The 14933-nt window shown below is 40.8% G+C and overlaps 1 protein-coding gene across 6 annotated transcripts in view; it reads left to right on the forward strand.

Moving 5' to 3' along the window:
- SLC4A4 (solute carrier family 4 member 4) overlaps positions 1–14933 on the forward strand; it is a 457437-nt gene that overhangs the window by 138728 nt on the left and 303776 nt on the right. For all 6 annotated transcript variants that reach the window (XM_059385129.1, XM_059385136.1, XM_059385120.1 and 3 more), the window contains one exon: positions 11131–11310. In XM_059385129.1, coding sequence (XP_059241112.1) covers positions 11131–11310 — 180 coding nt within the window. The remainder of the gene's footprint in view (positions 1–11130; positions 11311–14933) is intronic.

The raw sequence follows: 14933 nt of genomic DNA on the forward strand, positions 1-14933 counted from the left end.
TTTGTTTTGTGAGATTAAGAGTCACTTATGGTTTGTCTCCCTCCCAATCCCATCTTGTTTCATTGATTCTTCTCGTACCCACTTAAGCCCCCATGTTGCATCACCACTTCCTCATATCAGGGAGATCATATGGTAGTTCTCTTTCTCTGCTTGACTTATTTCGCTAAGCATGATACGCTCTAGTTCCATCCATGTTGTCGCAAATGGCAAGATTTCATTTCTTTTGATGGCTGCATAGTATTCCATTGTGTATATATACCACATCTTCTTGATCCATTCATCTGTTGATGGACATCTAGGTTCTTTCCATAGTTTGGCTATTGTGGACATTGCTGCTATAAACATTCGAGTACACGTGCCCCTTTGGATCACAACGTTTGTATCCTTAGGGTAAATAGCCAATAGTGCAATTGCTGGGTCATAGGGCAGTTCTATTTTCAACATTTTGAGGAACCTCCATTCTGTTTTCCAGAGTGGCTGCACATTCTACGTATTTTAATTGATTAAGTGAAATGGAGCCCATAGCGGGAAAGACTAAAAGTTTGTTTACTGTTTCATCAAGTGATCAGTGGTGATCAGTAGAGGAGAGATGTCATAGCCAGATATCTTCGTATTTGGGGCCATTTATGGAGCCAAGGGTTGTTGATTTGAATTGTCATTCTAGGGGTGTCTGGGTGGTGCAGTCAGTGGAGTGTCCTACTCTTGTTTTGGGCTCAGGTCATGATCTCAAGGTCATAAGATTAAGTCCCTCCCCCCCGCTCCCCCAGTTGTGTGTGGGGGGTCTGTACCCAGCAGAGAGTCTGCTGGAAATTCTTTCCCTCTGCCCCTTCCCCAACATGCGCACGTGCGCTCTCTCTCTCTCTCTCTCTCTCTCAAATAAATAAGTGTTTAAACTTGTCATTCTGTGATTGTAAGAGAGAAACATTTTCAGAGCATTCCTGAGGCCTTTCTTCCTTCTAGGTAATTACTAACTTAAAAGGACTCTTTTTTTTTTTTTTTCCCCTGTGTTTTGCAGACAGTGGAAGATGGGGGGGATGGTGGTGGTGCGTGTAGTGGGAAAGCGGTAAGGGAAACCTTACCTTCCAGGAACTCCAAGAATCCCCGTGTTGGTATTATTAACTGGCTATTTGGCTTTGGTTGGCTCGCTGGTACATGAAGAGGTTGAACCATGTAATGTTTAAGGTCATTTCAGCTCTGGAAGTATGATTATGTGCTGCCGTGTCAGTGAATGTTGTCCTCTTTGCTGGGCATGTAGAAAACCATAGCCATGGAGATTCTGGGATTGGATTTACTTAGGCTAATTTAAGTCTCTCAGAGCACTTTCCCTAGTTCTTGGTCATTGTTTTCGTCCTATGGCATTATCCATATCTCATTTACATTGTGAGAGGAGGGAATTATGTGAATGAATATTCAGTATTTGACAACTAATTAGCTATGAGTGCATTAACTCTACGGTGGATTATCTGTCTATACCAACTAAAGACTGTTCTTCCTATTGCCCAGCCGAGACGTAGGCTGGTGTGAAAAGGGAAGCCATAATAGAGCTGGAGATGGACCATGTGGGTAGGATGAGAGTGTGAATGTGTACATTTGTGTGTCTCTCTCAGCTGCCTCTCTGCCTGCAATCGTGAATCCAGTTATCAATGACCATTGGATTAGCCATTGTTTTCTCTCTTCCAACCTACTTCCCATTCAGTTGTGCAAATGGTGACCATGAGAGAAGGAATGGAAACTGCCAGTTCTCAGGGTTTGGATCACAGGTGGATTTTTGTCTGACAGCATGTGTAGTGCACACTAAAAATTCACCAGGTCCTTTTGGGTTCTGGGGTGTCAGGATGAGTGGAGGGATCATCTCTTCCTGTTGGGTGGTTCTTCTTCACTCTTAGCACTGTCCTGCCTGGCGTTAGCCTTCCCGAGTCTTTGGGTTGCAGTCTACCCTGTTCAGTCAGACCAAAAGACAACAGCTCCTGGGGTTGGCGCTTACTGCGTGAGGGCTCTGGGTGACACTCTGCCCAGAGCAGGTGGAGATTGTCAGGCCTGTGTTTCTGGGCAGGGTGAGGGAAGATTGAGGTTATGGAGGGTGTTGTCTCTGTTGAACATTTAAACCTTATATAATGACTAAAGTAGCCCACTGAGGGGCAAGTTAGACTTGGTCTCAGGTTGGCTCTTCTGTCCTCATGAGTGCCTTGCCTAGAGAGCAGAGGGGCTTCACAAGTTGGTGTCAGGGCTCAAGTGTGGTGGGAGCAAGGAGCATTCGTGCTCTGTATTTCCGTCCCCCAGAAAGGGAAGGGAGAAGGAGAATCAACACTTGTGTGGCACCTTTGTGTACCATACATGGTGGGAGATGCTTTATTGACGTGATTTGATTTGGACTGTCCATAAACATGATCTCTCTCTCTCTCTATGCATCTCCCTATGTATGAAGACTATACAGATATCTCTCTATATGTACCTGTATCTAATAGATATAAATATAGAGATATAGATATACATATAGATTATATTTTATGTCTTACAGGTGACTAGAAAAGGGCTTTTACTAGGGTGACGTTAAAATTACTTTGGAGAGTCAACTTTTGAGAGATCGTGGAACACTTCAGAACTGTACTTTATGAAAAATAAGATGACTTTTAGTGCTGTTCATTCATCAGGTTTCTGTACTACCTTTAAGTGGTTGTTTTAGCCTAGATATTTTCAAATAATTGATGACCACTGAACACATGAAAGTTACATTTCTTTGTGAATATTCACTAATTTGAACTTTTTATCATGCTAGTCATTTTTTGCCTCTTACTAACTACTAGTAATGGTAACTGCAATGGAATCTTAACCTCAATGTGTGGTCTTTGAGTCATCCTGGTACCCAAGGACTATTAGAACTTTGCTAGAAATGAGCACTTAAAAGACAGGTGGACAAGTTTACTGACTTCAAGGACAGGAGGTTAACTGAGTAACCATAAGCTTGACTCCCTCTCAAGACGTTTTTCCTGTAGCTGTTTGCTCCTGCCTAGAGATTGTTATCATCATCATCATCATCATCAAATATTAAATATTAAAAGCACTGTACTTAGTAAGCAGCAGATAACAAGCTGAGATTTCTTATCAGTCTTGCTTGGGGAACCTCAAGTTGCCTTAAGGATTTCTCTGAGGCTTTCAGTGGACAAAATTCTCATGTAGTTTGGTGGGAAGAAAAGTATTTCCCTGTTTTTCATCACTTGGGCTGTTTATTTCCTTGCATGCCTAATCTTAAGTGTAATTGGTAGCATTAATATTAAAAGAGATTAGTCATTAGCATTCAAAATTATTTATAAAAATTACATAAGTAATATGTGATTTTCTATTAACAAACATATGCATTATTATTATTATTTTTTAATGTGAAAAGTGACCCCTATCCAAAAGACAAAAAGAGAAATCAGCCCTTGTCTTGTGTAGTGGTATATGTTTGAAATTCAGACCCTCCCTGTGGACATTTCATCAAGGTCTGACTTTCCCCTGTTAATTGCAAAATTACTCCCTGCCCTTGGAAAGGGGTTTTCTTTTCATGAGCTGTTATTTATGCCCCAGTAAATTATAGAAATGTTACCTTGATTATATCTTATTAGAGCTGCTTATGGACACTGTTCTGTGTTTGTGAGTAAATAAGCTGACAAACTATTTGTATTTCGTTTATTAAAGTATCTCATTATATGTGCTGATCTATTTCTTTTTTTTTTTTTTTTTTTTAAGAACCTGTAACAACTTTATTTTATTCTTCCAGGATTTTATTTAAATTCAAGTTATTTAACATATAGTGTAGTATTGGTTTAGGAGTAGACTTTGGTGAGTCATCACTTACCTATAACACCCAGTGCTCATCCTAACAAGTGCCCTCCGTAATGGCCATCATTTATTTAGCCCATCCTGCCCCCCCACCCCCCACGCTTCCCCGCATTGTCCCGCCTCCCTTCCAGCAAAGTGTCAAACCCACAGCCTCTGTGGCATCTGGACGTGATACTATGATTCTGTTTAAGGTTCTTGTTCCTCTATTTCTAAAAAATCTTTGACATTTGTTTTGGTTTAAGAAGTAAAGTCTATAGCATCTTTTTAGAATCTGTCACTCATCCAGCGGCTCTGCCTCCTCTTCTATATTTTTCTTTTCATAATTAAAATAGAAATAATAAATATCTCTTAATTTTGCTTCCCTCCCTTACATCGCTCTTGGCAATAGATACAGCATGTTTTAGGCATCTTGGCATAAAATCAGCTTTCTTTAGCTAAGTCAGGGAAGGCAGTATTTGACTTATATTTTGGGAATATTGCTGATTAGTTCTAGAAGGATGATATAAAGTGCCAAGCATTGTGGAATCTTTGAACTGGAGAAAACAGAAATTCAGTTGATTATAGGAGAAGCAACAATGTGGATAAAATTAAATTTGGAACATCCCTTAGTGCTTAGTAAGAGATATGTGTGAGAGTGTGGGGATGGCAAAGATTTTACCTGTTCTCTGGCAATCCTTTAGACAGATCTAAATCTGCAGGTCTAAATCTTTGCCTAGAAATCTTCCCTCCCTCACAGCCACACAGCCATCCCCAGCCTCCCCAACCCCTTCCCTCAGTACTGACAGCTCAGCTTTTTTTTTTTTTTTTTGATCTTTAAAATCCAGTGTTTATTTTACACTTACAGCATATCTTTTTTTTAATTGACATATTTGTTTGTCAGGGATACAGGGCTGTGATTCATCAGTCATACACAATTCATAGCACATACCCTTCCCAGTGTCCATAACCCACCCATCGCTCCGACCCCCTTACCCTCCAGAAACCCTCAGTTTTGTTTCCTGAGATTAAGAGTCTCTTATGGTTTGTCTCCCTCTCTGGTTTTGTCTTGTTTCATTTTATTCCTTTCTTCCCCCATGATCCTCTGCCTTGTTTCTCAAATTCTGCATATCAAAGACCTCATTGTCTTTCTCTGATTGACTTATTTCACTTAGCATAATACCTCTAATTCCATCCACCTCATTGCAAAGGGCAAGATTTCATTTTTTTAAAAGATTTTATTTATTTATTTGAGAGAGAGACAGTGAGAGAGAACATGAGCGAGGAGGTCAGAGGGAGAAGCAGACTCCCCATGGAGCTGGGAGCCCGAGGTGGGACTCGATCCAGGAACTCCAGGATCATGACCTGAGCTGAAGGCAGTCGTCCAACCAACTGAGCCACCCAGGCGCCCAAGATTTCATTTTTGATGGCTGCATAATACTCCATTGTGCGTGTATCTATATGAAGTTCACATTTTCTTTATCTCTTCATCTGCCAATGGACATCTAGGCTCTTTCCATAGTTTCCATAGTTTAGCTATTATAGACATTACTGCTATAAACATTGGGGAGCAAGTGCCCCTTTGGATCACTACATTTGTATTTTTGGAGTAAATACCCTGTAGTGTAATTGCTGGGTCATAGGGTAGCTCTATTTTCAACTTTTTGAGGAACCTTCATACTGTTTTCCAGAGTGGCTGCACCAGCTTGCATTCCCACCAACAGTGTAGGAGGGTTCCTCTTTCTCTGTATCCTCACCATCATCTGTTGTTTCCTGAGTTACTAATTTTAGCCATTCTAATTGGTATGAAGTGGTACCTCATTGTGGTTTTGATTGTATTTTCCTGATGTTGAGTGATGTTGAGTACTTTTTCATGTATCTGTTGGCCATTTGGATGTTTTCTTTGCAGAAATGTCTGTTCATGTCTTCTCCCCATTTCTTAATTGGATTCTTTGTTCTTTGGCTATTGAATTTGATAAGTTCCTTATAGATTTTGGATACTAGCTCTTTTTCTGATATTTCATTTGCAGATATCTTCTCCCATTCTGTCTCTTGTCCTTTAGTTTTGTTGATTGTTTCCTTTGCTGTGCAAATGCTTTCTATCTTGATGAAGTCCCGATAGTTCATTTTTGCCTTTGCTTTCCTGGCTTTTGGCATGTATCTAGGAAGAAGTTGCTGTGGCTGAGGGTGAAGAGGTTGCTGCCTGTGTTCTCCTCAAGCATTTTGGACATCTTAGCTTTTATTTGTTTCTTTTTTAAAGATTTTATTTATTTATTTGACAGACAGAGATCACAAGTAGACAGAGAAGCGGGCAGAGAGAGAGAGAGAGAGAGAGAGAGGAGGAAGCAGGCTTCCTGCTGAGCAGAGAGTCCAATGTGGGGCTTGGTCTCAGGACTCTGGGATTATAACCTGAGATGAAGGCAGAAGCTTTAACCCACTGAGCCACCCAGGCACCCTGGAGATTTCAGCTTTTAAAAAAAATATTTGTATACTGCCTTATCCCAAAAGCGGTTTAGTGTGAAGAGAAAATAATAGTTGAAAAGCTGGAAGAGTGAGGTGTATAAATGCATGTCATGAAACTTTGCCTACCTGCCACTGGTTGGCCTGAGATTTGTGTCTTGTATTTCTAGCAGGCAGCACAAGGAAGCAAGTGTGATCAGTTGTAAGACTAAGAGTATAAATACCGTGTACTGTATAGTATAACCACCCCCCACCTGCCCCACCAAGAACAACCCAAACTAACAAACCACCACTAATGCAGTACTTGCCTTGATATTGACACATGAGAGCTATTTCTTCTCTGGGATTTAATGAGTTAGTTGGTGACAGTATCTGTGAGTTCCCTGAACCTTGGTCTCTTTGCCTATACAATTAAGATAGAAGTATTTAATTTGTCTGGTTGTGATGATTGCATGAGGTAATAGATATGAGACCTAGGCAGAGCCTGGCACATTTAAGTATCCAAAAAATTGTTACTATCATCTATATGTACAGTAAACACAGTAATGTGTTTCCTAAAGGAGCTAATAGATCTGTCTTGCATATAGAGGCATATGGTGTGTAAGTACCCAGTCCTTTATGGAATTTTGAGTTTGGCTGGAGCAAAACCCTCTTCTGGTTTGATGGGTTTAATTCTACAAAATTCTAAGTCGTCTTTGGTGGTGTCTGTGAAAGCCTCTTTGACTCGAATGACTACAGAGTTACTAAGTGTAAGAGTTCTCTGTTGGCCTGAAAACATGATAGCAACTATCAATGACATGAATTTAGAAATATCTCAGGAATTGGAAGAATTGGACATGATAGCATCGCAGCACTTCTGCTTTCAGCTGAGGTGGAGCAGGTGAGGATAGGAAGAAGGATGGGAAACACAAGCATCGCCTCATGATAATTTCTGACATCCAGAGATAACTAGGAAAGCCATGTTTTCTTCCCAGTAGTACTGGCTGTGGGATGGATTATGAGATATTCCCAAGACATTTGGAGTTTGTTGGGAATTTGCACCATCTGTCAGAGAAAGGCATGCAGGGTATTTATTTGAACACATGATACTGAGGCCACTGCCAAATCAAGGGCTGAATGCCCTTTGACTCACACCTAAATGAATGACATCAAATGTAGATTCCAGTAGTTTTACTTTATACAATTTTAGTAGCAAAAATGCAAACTTTATTTTAATAATATTAAAAGCAATCACCTTAATTGTTTTTCTTTTTGAGCGTAGTTGAAACAAGTACCTTTTTTTTTTTTAATGAATTATAGCTATTTAAAAAAATTATTGCTTCTCCTTAGGAAGAAGTTTTCTGTGAAATTTTGGAAGCAGTTTTTGGTGACATTTCTAGCAGAGAGGTTTTATTTTATACACACACACACACTTATTTTTTAAGTCTGAAACTCTCTTACAAGTTAAGCAAGTATCTGTCCCCGAGTCTTTTAGCATCTATGGTTTTGTAAACTCTTGCTGGATTGGAAGGCTTGTCTGTCAAGCTTCTCATCTTTTACTTTATATGTAAAATAATACTACACCCTCAACCTTTGTAGATTTCCTAAGTGCTTGCTGTCATTTTTATGAGTTGCAATTTTAAAAATAGCCATCAGTCTTCATGACATATTTCTGAGACATGTTAAGATATTTTATTGAAAATAAATATCGGAATCCACCTATGAGAGTCTCATCAACAATAGTGTATTTTCATCAGTAATTCTGCTTGCTGAAGACAGGTGTTCTGTGGGTACAGCAAGTCTTCCATTCGAGCTCATTTTTCTTTTGGTATTTTTGTTACTCGGCATGTATGGCTTATGAAATACGTGGTCACCACCTTGAGAAAGCGTGCCTTCCCTTCGCTCTCCAGAGCAAGGTGTCTTGCTGTCCTCTTACGGACGCAGAAGCTGAAGTGGACAGTGACTAAGAAGTAATTGAGGAAACACAAGCCCCGTCCCTGAGTTCCTAAAGGTTTATTTAACCGCAGGACGATGCTCTTTCTCTTCTCCCCGAACCCAAGACAGAAAAGGAAAATTTAGTTACCCATAACATGTGAGAGGAAAAGGAGGATGCTTTGAGTTTTGCCCAGTGTCATGATTTCTTCTGGCAGCTCTTGGAAAGCAGTATCTTCTTTAGTCGGGGAATATTCTGTTCTGCTGTGCTGTAAGGATGCCCACAAAAAAGCTCACAGCTATGTGGGCACCACAGAATTGTAGCTTCCCAGAGGCCATAACTGAGAGTATTAAGAGTGCTTCTATGGAATGGGAGTGGGAACAGAAAGTGTACAACTGCCCATGTGCATGATGGATCTTTTTGGATTGGTGGAAATATTCTAAAATTAATTAAGGTGATGGTTGTAGAAATCCATAAATATACTAAACGTCATGAATTGTACCTTAAAATGAGTGCATTTTATGCATGTAAATTACACCTCAATAAAGCCGATAAAAATGTCTGAAACTTGGGGTGTCTTGCAAGGAACCACAGTTCTGCTTGGTATCTGGGCTCCAGAGAGCATCATCATATCAGAGAGCTTCCCCACCTGTGTGCAAATGTGTGTTAAAGTGACTGAAGGGTGTGTGTGTGCGTGTTGGGGGGGCACCTGAGGCAGCAGCCAAGGGAGATGGGGATAAGCTGCATCTTATTCATAAGGTGATGGGGGAGGGGGGTGGTTGTGGGAGGGCATGTGATCATGGTATGAATAAAATGGCACCATTTTTATGGTGTTGTCACTCCAGTGAGGTCCCAGGTTGGGAATATTCCTCTCTGTGGGCTTTGAAAGCTCACTCTCTCTGAATCATTCTCTTTGGTTAGGTTGACAACAACATTTTATAGTCAGAAATCTTACCTTAAAATGCTATCAGCCCATAGAAACGATCTTTCAAATGACTTATCAAAGACACTGTGGATAAATAAATTAAAACAATCTTTCTGTGTAATATCAGTATGACTAATGTAACATCACTGCCTTTTTTTTTTTTTTTTTTTGCTTAGTTGCCTTTATTTAATAAGATGTAGAAAATATTTAATGTGACAGGTTTTTAAATTTTCTAGCTTCTTAATTCTTTTCATGACGTTTTCCTAATTCCTGAATGAAAGCAACCAAGCTCTCAGTGTTTGATTTACTAAAGAAATTGGTTGGCTTTGTTTACATACATTGTGTGACTTGAGACAAAGCGGCAGGTCTCCCTCCATAACCGGAGCACAGGAAACAATTGACACTGTTTCTTAATTCACATTGTTTCTGAGACATTTCCTACTTCCTAGTATAATATAGCTTTCCCATGAGAACAATTTGCTTGCAAATGGTTAGACATGATAAATTTCTCATTGGCACTCATTCTGGGAGGAGAATTTCACTGTGCTTTGTAATAGTTGAGTTGGTGTGTGTGTGTCTCTGTGTGTTGGGGGGAGTTTCATACTTTATATAGATGCCTCCAACTTCATTCCAAATACCAGACTTTTTTTTTGGAATGCTAACCCATTCACTTAGGGATCTGCATTCCTTAGTTGGAAGCTCTCGCCTAAAGGAGCATGTAACTGTTTTAATCCTTCCAATTCAAGGGAACACCCCTGTGAATTATACTGTATTTAGATATGCCTGATGAGTTCCTGTGAAAAGTAACTCACAGCACTTTATATTAGACATACTGCGTGTATAAGTTTTGCACGTTAGGTGTGTCGTATTCTCTGTGGCGTTCTCTGTGGTAAAGTGGTCATCAAGGAGTACTTCTAGAATAGAATAGGAAGTGGGAAAGGTGAGATAATCTCATCTAATTTGCTATTCAAAAAAGAAAAGAAAGTTTTCACATTACTTCCGAGATGGTGGTTCCCACATTCAGAAGTTATGCTGTATATAAAGTGAAAGTTAAAGTTTCCCGATTAAAAAAAAAAAAAGAAAGAAAAGAAAAAGATGTGGAACTTTGAGTTCTTTTTTTCCCCCTGTCTTATCAGATTTTGTAAAAATAATATCACTTGTCAGTTTTGCAGCTTCTTCCATCTAGAGAACTAAAAGCATTTCACAATCTTTTTTCCTCATGCCCTTCTCTTCAAGGCAATTTTTGCTGGGCTGGGTTTATTTTTATCATTGCAACAACCAGTTTTTAGAAACTTTTGGAAACGAAAAAAGAAAAATGAGAATGGCACTGTAACTGACATTCATTTTAGCTGTTTCCTAGTGTGAACATTTGAGTATTTCTAAAATCTTCTCTCCAAGTATGTCTTATTTTTTCTCAATTTGTCCCGGTTCTAAGTCTCTATTCTGCTGATTTGGTAAAAAAAAAAAAAAAGGAAAAAAAAAGTTTGAGCGTAAAACCTTATGCCCAGCAGAATGACTTCTTGAACTTTGAGTTAGATCTTTATTTTTTGCTGCTCCCAGACCTCCTTTCTCATCTCCCTGCTCCGTGTGTCACAGACTCAGGAGGGTTAGAACCGGATAGGTCTCCTGGGATCACCCGAGGTAAGCCTGTGGTTACACAAATAATGAGATTGAGGCCCAGAATGGTTAAGGGACAAGCTCAAGGTCAAATAGCTTATTGATGACCCAGGTATGACCAGAATCAAGGATTCCTGATTTCTGGCGTGGTATTTTTTGGTTTCCCTAAAATTTTAAAAGGAGTCTATCTGAATAGAACTGGAGTACACCCTCGCAGAATCCTGGTGCCTGCCAACAGATTGAATTATACTCTAGCGACCTGAAAATTGGAAAGAGATTTTTTTTTTTCAAGTTTATTTGTCAAATATAAAATGGTAATGAATTCATAGACATTTTCTTCTGACCAGAGGAGCTTGTGAAATTTCTGTGCAGCAGAGAATGTGCTTTGAAATGACTGGTGATCTCTGTACCTTCTCAGGCCACCATACCATCTATATTGGGGTCCATGTGCCGAAGAGCTACAGGAGAAGGAGACGCCACAAGAGAAAGACAGGGCACAAAGAGAAGAAGGAAAAAGAAAGAATCTCTGAGAACTACTCTGATAAGTCAGATGTGGAAAATGCTGATGAGTCCAGCAGCAGCATCCTGAAACCCCTCAGTGAGTACTTCCTGGGCGTCTCTGCGCTTCTCCGTCTTACTCCCACATTCTTGGGAAAGACACCTTTCGGGATCTTATGATGAATGAGGAGGGGCGCGGTCATACTGAGATGGTCTCCTCTTGAAGGGTAATGTCTGTGGGACTCTTTTCTTGTCCTAGCAGGTTGTTCTAGGAGATCTGGTAAGATTCTGAGAAGATCTGAAAAAGTTTAGGCATGTCTGTGGTTTTTACATTTTGAGTCGTGAAATAGGGCCGAGTGTTATACACGGTATTTAACTACAGTAATCAATAGTACTGGAAGACTCAAAGAAATTTTTGGATTGCTTTGGCTTCGAAATAGGTTCTTTTAAGACAGTGGGTCAAGGTGAGAGCTATATATACATAGGATGTTGATAGTGTTATAGATGGCATTTAACCAGGCTTTGGGCTAGGTCGATGATTTGAAAAGGAAGAGTAGACAGGCATCCTGTGAATCAGAGAAGAACGTAGAGCAATATAGTCCTTGAAATGTTGAACATTAAGTATCAGACACTGGATAGGAGTGTTATTAAGAACAGGGTAACAAGAGCTCAGAGGACAGACACCCCAGGCTTCGTTTGATAGGGTGCGTTGTGTATGCACGGATATGCATTTGTTGCTTTTGCTTCTTTGCATGTGGAGATTATTTGGCCATCCGGGGAGCTTTGTGGCTGAAGTGAGAATGAATACGTGAAGAAGGGAGAAGCAATAGAAACACATGCCAGTTTTGGAAGATTCCCCAACAGGAGCTCCATAGTGACAGCTTTTCATGCTGGCAGAGCTCTGTACATGCTTCATCTTTTTGCTGCAGTCACAGAAATATGGAGCCCGCAATAAAATGCGCTCTGGGTGGCACAGATAAGGTCCCGCTCAGTCACCGCAGGTGATGAGGGCATGAATTAGAACCAACAGCTTACGAGTGTTGAACCATGAATTTACAGAGTTCAAGTAAAGAGGGTGTGAAGCGTGGGGATGTGAATCTGTGAATCTCGGATACTCTCACTACTGACACGGAGCAGGTGGCTTAGGAGCTAGTGAAGTGCTGTCCTGAGAGGAACCATGCAGATGGACCCCCGGATTAGAGAGCCACGGTGGGAGGAAAGCGCGGAGACAGACCACAAAATTCGCACTGCAGGATATTAGAATAAATGTGGGACAGAAAGGACCCAAGGGCAGGAGATAGGAATTCTGCACTTTTCATTAGACTGTTGGGGAAAAGCCTGTCTGAAAGGAATCCTTCCTATACTGACTGAAATCATGGGATCCGTTTCAAGCAAAGTCCTTGAGATGCAGATTAAAAAGGTCATAGTTAATAGTCTGCAGGAACAAAAGATTACACCCTTTTCCAAATAAATTACTACTGTTTATTTCTGTTTGCTATCTGTTTTGGTGAAGTTGTGCCGAACCGGAGGTCTCTCCCTGGGGAGTGTGTGTGTGTGTGTATGTGTGTGTGTGTGTGTGTGTGTGTGTGTGTGTGATCTCTTGCTCTCTCCCTCCCTTTGTTTCTAAGTCATCTCTCATTCTGCAAGGTCTGAACGAGAGTGCATCGTCACTATAAATAGTGAAAAGGTGAGAGATGCTCACCTCTACACATGGGCCAAGGGCTTTTGAGATAATTATGTACCAGCTTTTTAGGAAGGGCAGCAGGAACAATGCCAGTAACACTCGAGAGGTGAAAGGGAACAAGCAGATCAGAGAGATGCTGAGACGAAATGTGCGCCGACCACGGGGGCCTGTTGGTTTCTGTGGCAGCTGGGGACTAGCTTGCGCGCAGCACATCAGGTAAACAAGGCTGTCCGTTCTCTTTACCCTCTGAGGTCTCCTCCCCGGGGCGTACTGCATTGTGTTGGATACTCTGTTTCTGAAGGGGTCCTATGGAGAGACTGTTGTTAAGGACCCAGTTGTTCAGTGATCATAAGAAAATTATTTGTAAATGTACATTTTTCACGACCTGAACCAAAATTAAGAGTTGGATGCTTAGCCAACTGATACACTCAGGTGGCCCCAATGGGTCATCCAATTTGATACGAAGGTCCTCTTAGAAATATATTTTCTTTACTGCTTATCATGAAGACCAGATGGACTGGTAGCTGGTTTACCTGGAGCACTTCTATGTGAAAGTGAGAATTGTTGCACCACGTATAGAAAGGCATTTAACTCTAGGTTTTTGGGGAAGCTACAGGGCTCTGGCACCAACCCGACAATAAAATTCTTATGGGAAAACTCACTGAAATATCTCCCTAGGATACCATTTGATACCATAATTTTCTCTCAAGAACAGCTACACAGAGTTTGTTATTCTTGGGTCTAGAGTGTTAGAGTTCCTTATGTGCACACAGGCTTACCGTGTCCCATAGATCAGATTCCTGCACGAGCCTGACATTACATCAGGTGATGCTTGTAACTTCTGGAAAAACCCTGTGTATAAATAGAGTAACTTGATGAGAGTCATCTCTGATTCCTTATTTCACCCGCATATACAATCCTTCAGTGACTTTTATTAGTTCTACTTAAAATATATCTGAAACTGTCTACTGCTCTTTAGTTTTGCTGCCACATTCTTGTCCAGGGAATCTCTTGCTCAGACAATTGCCATAAGCTCCACTCTTCAAGTCTTTTTCCACCCAAAGGCAACGGTGATCATCATAAAATGTAAATTGGGTTATGCCCTTCCTCTGCTGAAAATTTCCTGTTGTCCTTAGAATAAAATCTTTATTGGACATCATGGCCCACAGTGTCCCACCAGTCCTGCCATGTGCCCTTCTCATCTTGCTCACTTTAGTTCAGCCACACTGATTTTTCAGTTCCTTGGTGTCCAAACCCTTTCTGCCTCAGGGCCTTTGCACATATAGCCCATCTTCCTGGAATGGTCACCCCATTCTTGTCCTACTTAGCTTTTCTTTCTATTTATGTTCTAGCTTTTTTTTTTTTTTTTAAAGATTTTATTTATTTATGTGTCTGAGATGGAGAGAGAGATTGAGCATGAGAGAGACCACAAGCAGGGAGAGCAGCAGAAGGCAGAAGGAGAAGCAGACTCCCCACTGAGCAAGGAGCCCAATGCAGGACTGGATCCCAGGACCCTGGGAACGTGACCAGAGCCAAAGGCAGACCCTTAACCGACTGAGCCACCCAGGTGTCTTGTGTTCTAGCTTTCATATGTTGTGGAGACAGACTTTTCCTATTACTCTATCAACGTAGGTTCTCCAGTGTCTTTTGTTCTCAGCTCTTTCTTTCCTTCATACTTTATGCTTCAACTTGCGATGTTGCGAGCATGTGCCGATGGCACATTGTTAGCTCAGTGAGTGATAAAATCAGAGTTGTCTTGTTCACTGTGTTATTTCTGAAACTTAGCACAGTGCCTGGCACATAGTACGTGCCTAATAAATGCTTACGGAGGAGTAAGTGAGTGAATGGATCACTACAGAGGAAGACACAAACGTTGCTTTTATTGGTGTGAGTATTTCGCAGTAATTGACCAAGATCCCACTGATTTTCTTGTTTTTAGTCCTTGCACATCATCTTTATCTTTCCCTGCTCTGCCTTCTTCCCTCACCACATAAAATCTGGCCCTAACTTTTTAACTATTCCACTTTGCAAAGTGCCTC

This window comes from Mustela nigripes, chromosome 1 (genome assembly GCF_022355385.1).
Source record: "Mustela nigripes isolate SB6536 chromosome 1, MUSNIG.SB6536, whole genome shotgun sequence".
Lineage (NCBI taxonomy): Eukaryota > Metazoa > Chordata > Mammalia > Carnivora > Mustelidae > Mustela > Mustela nigripes.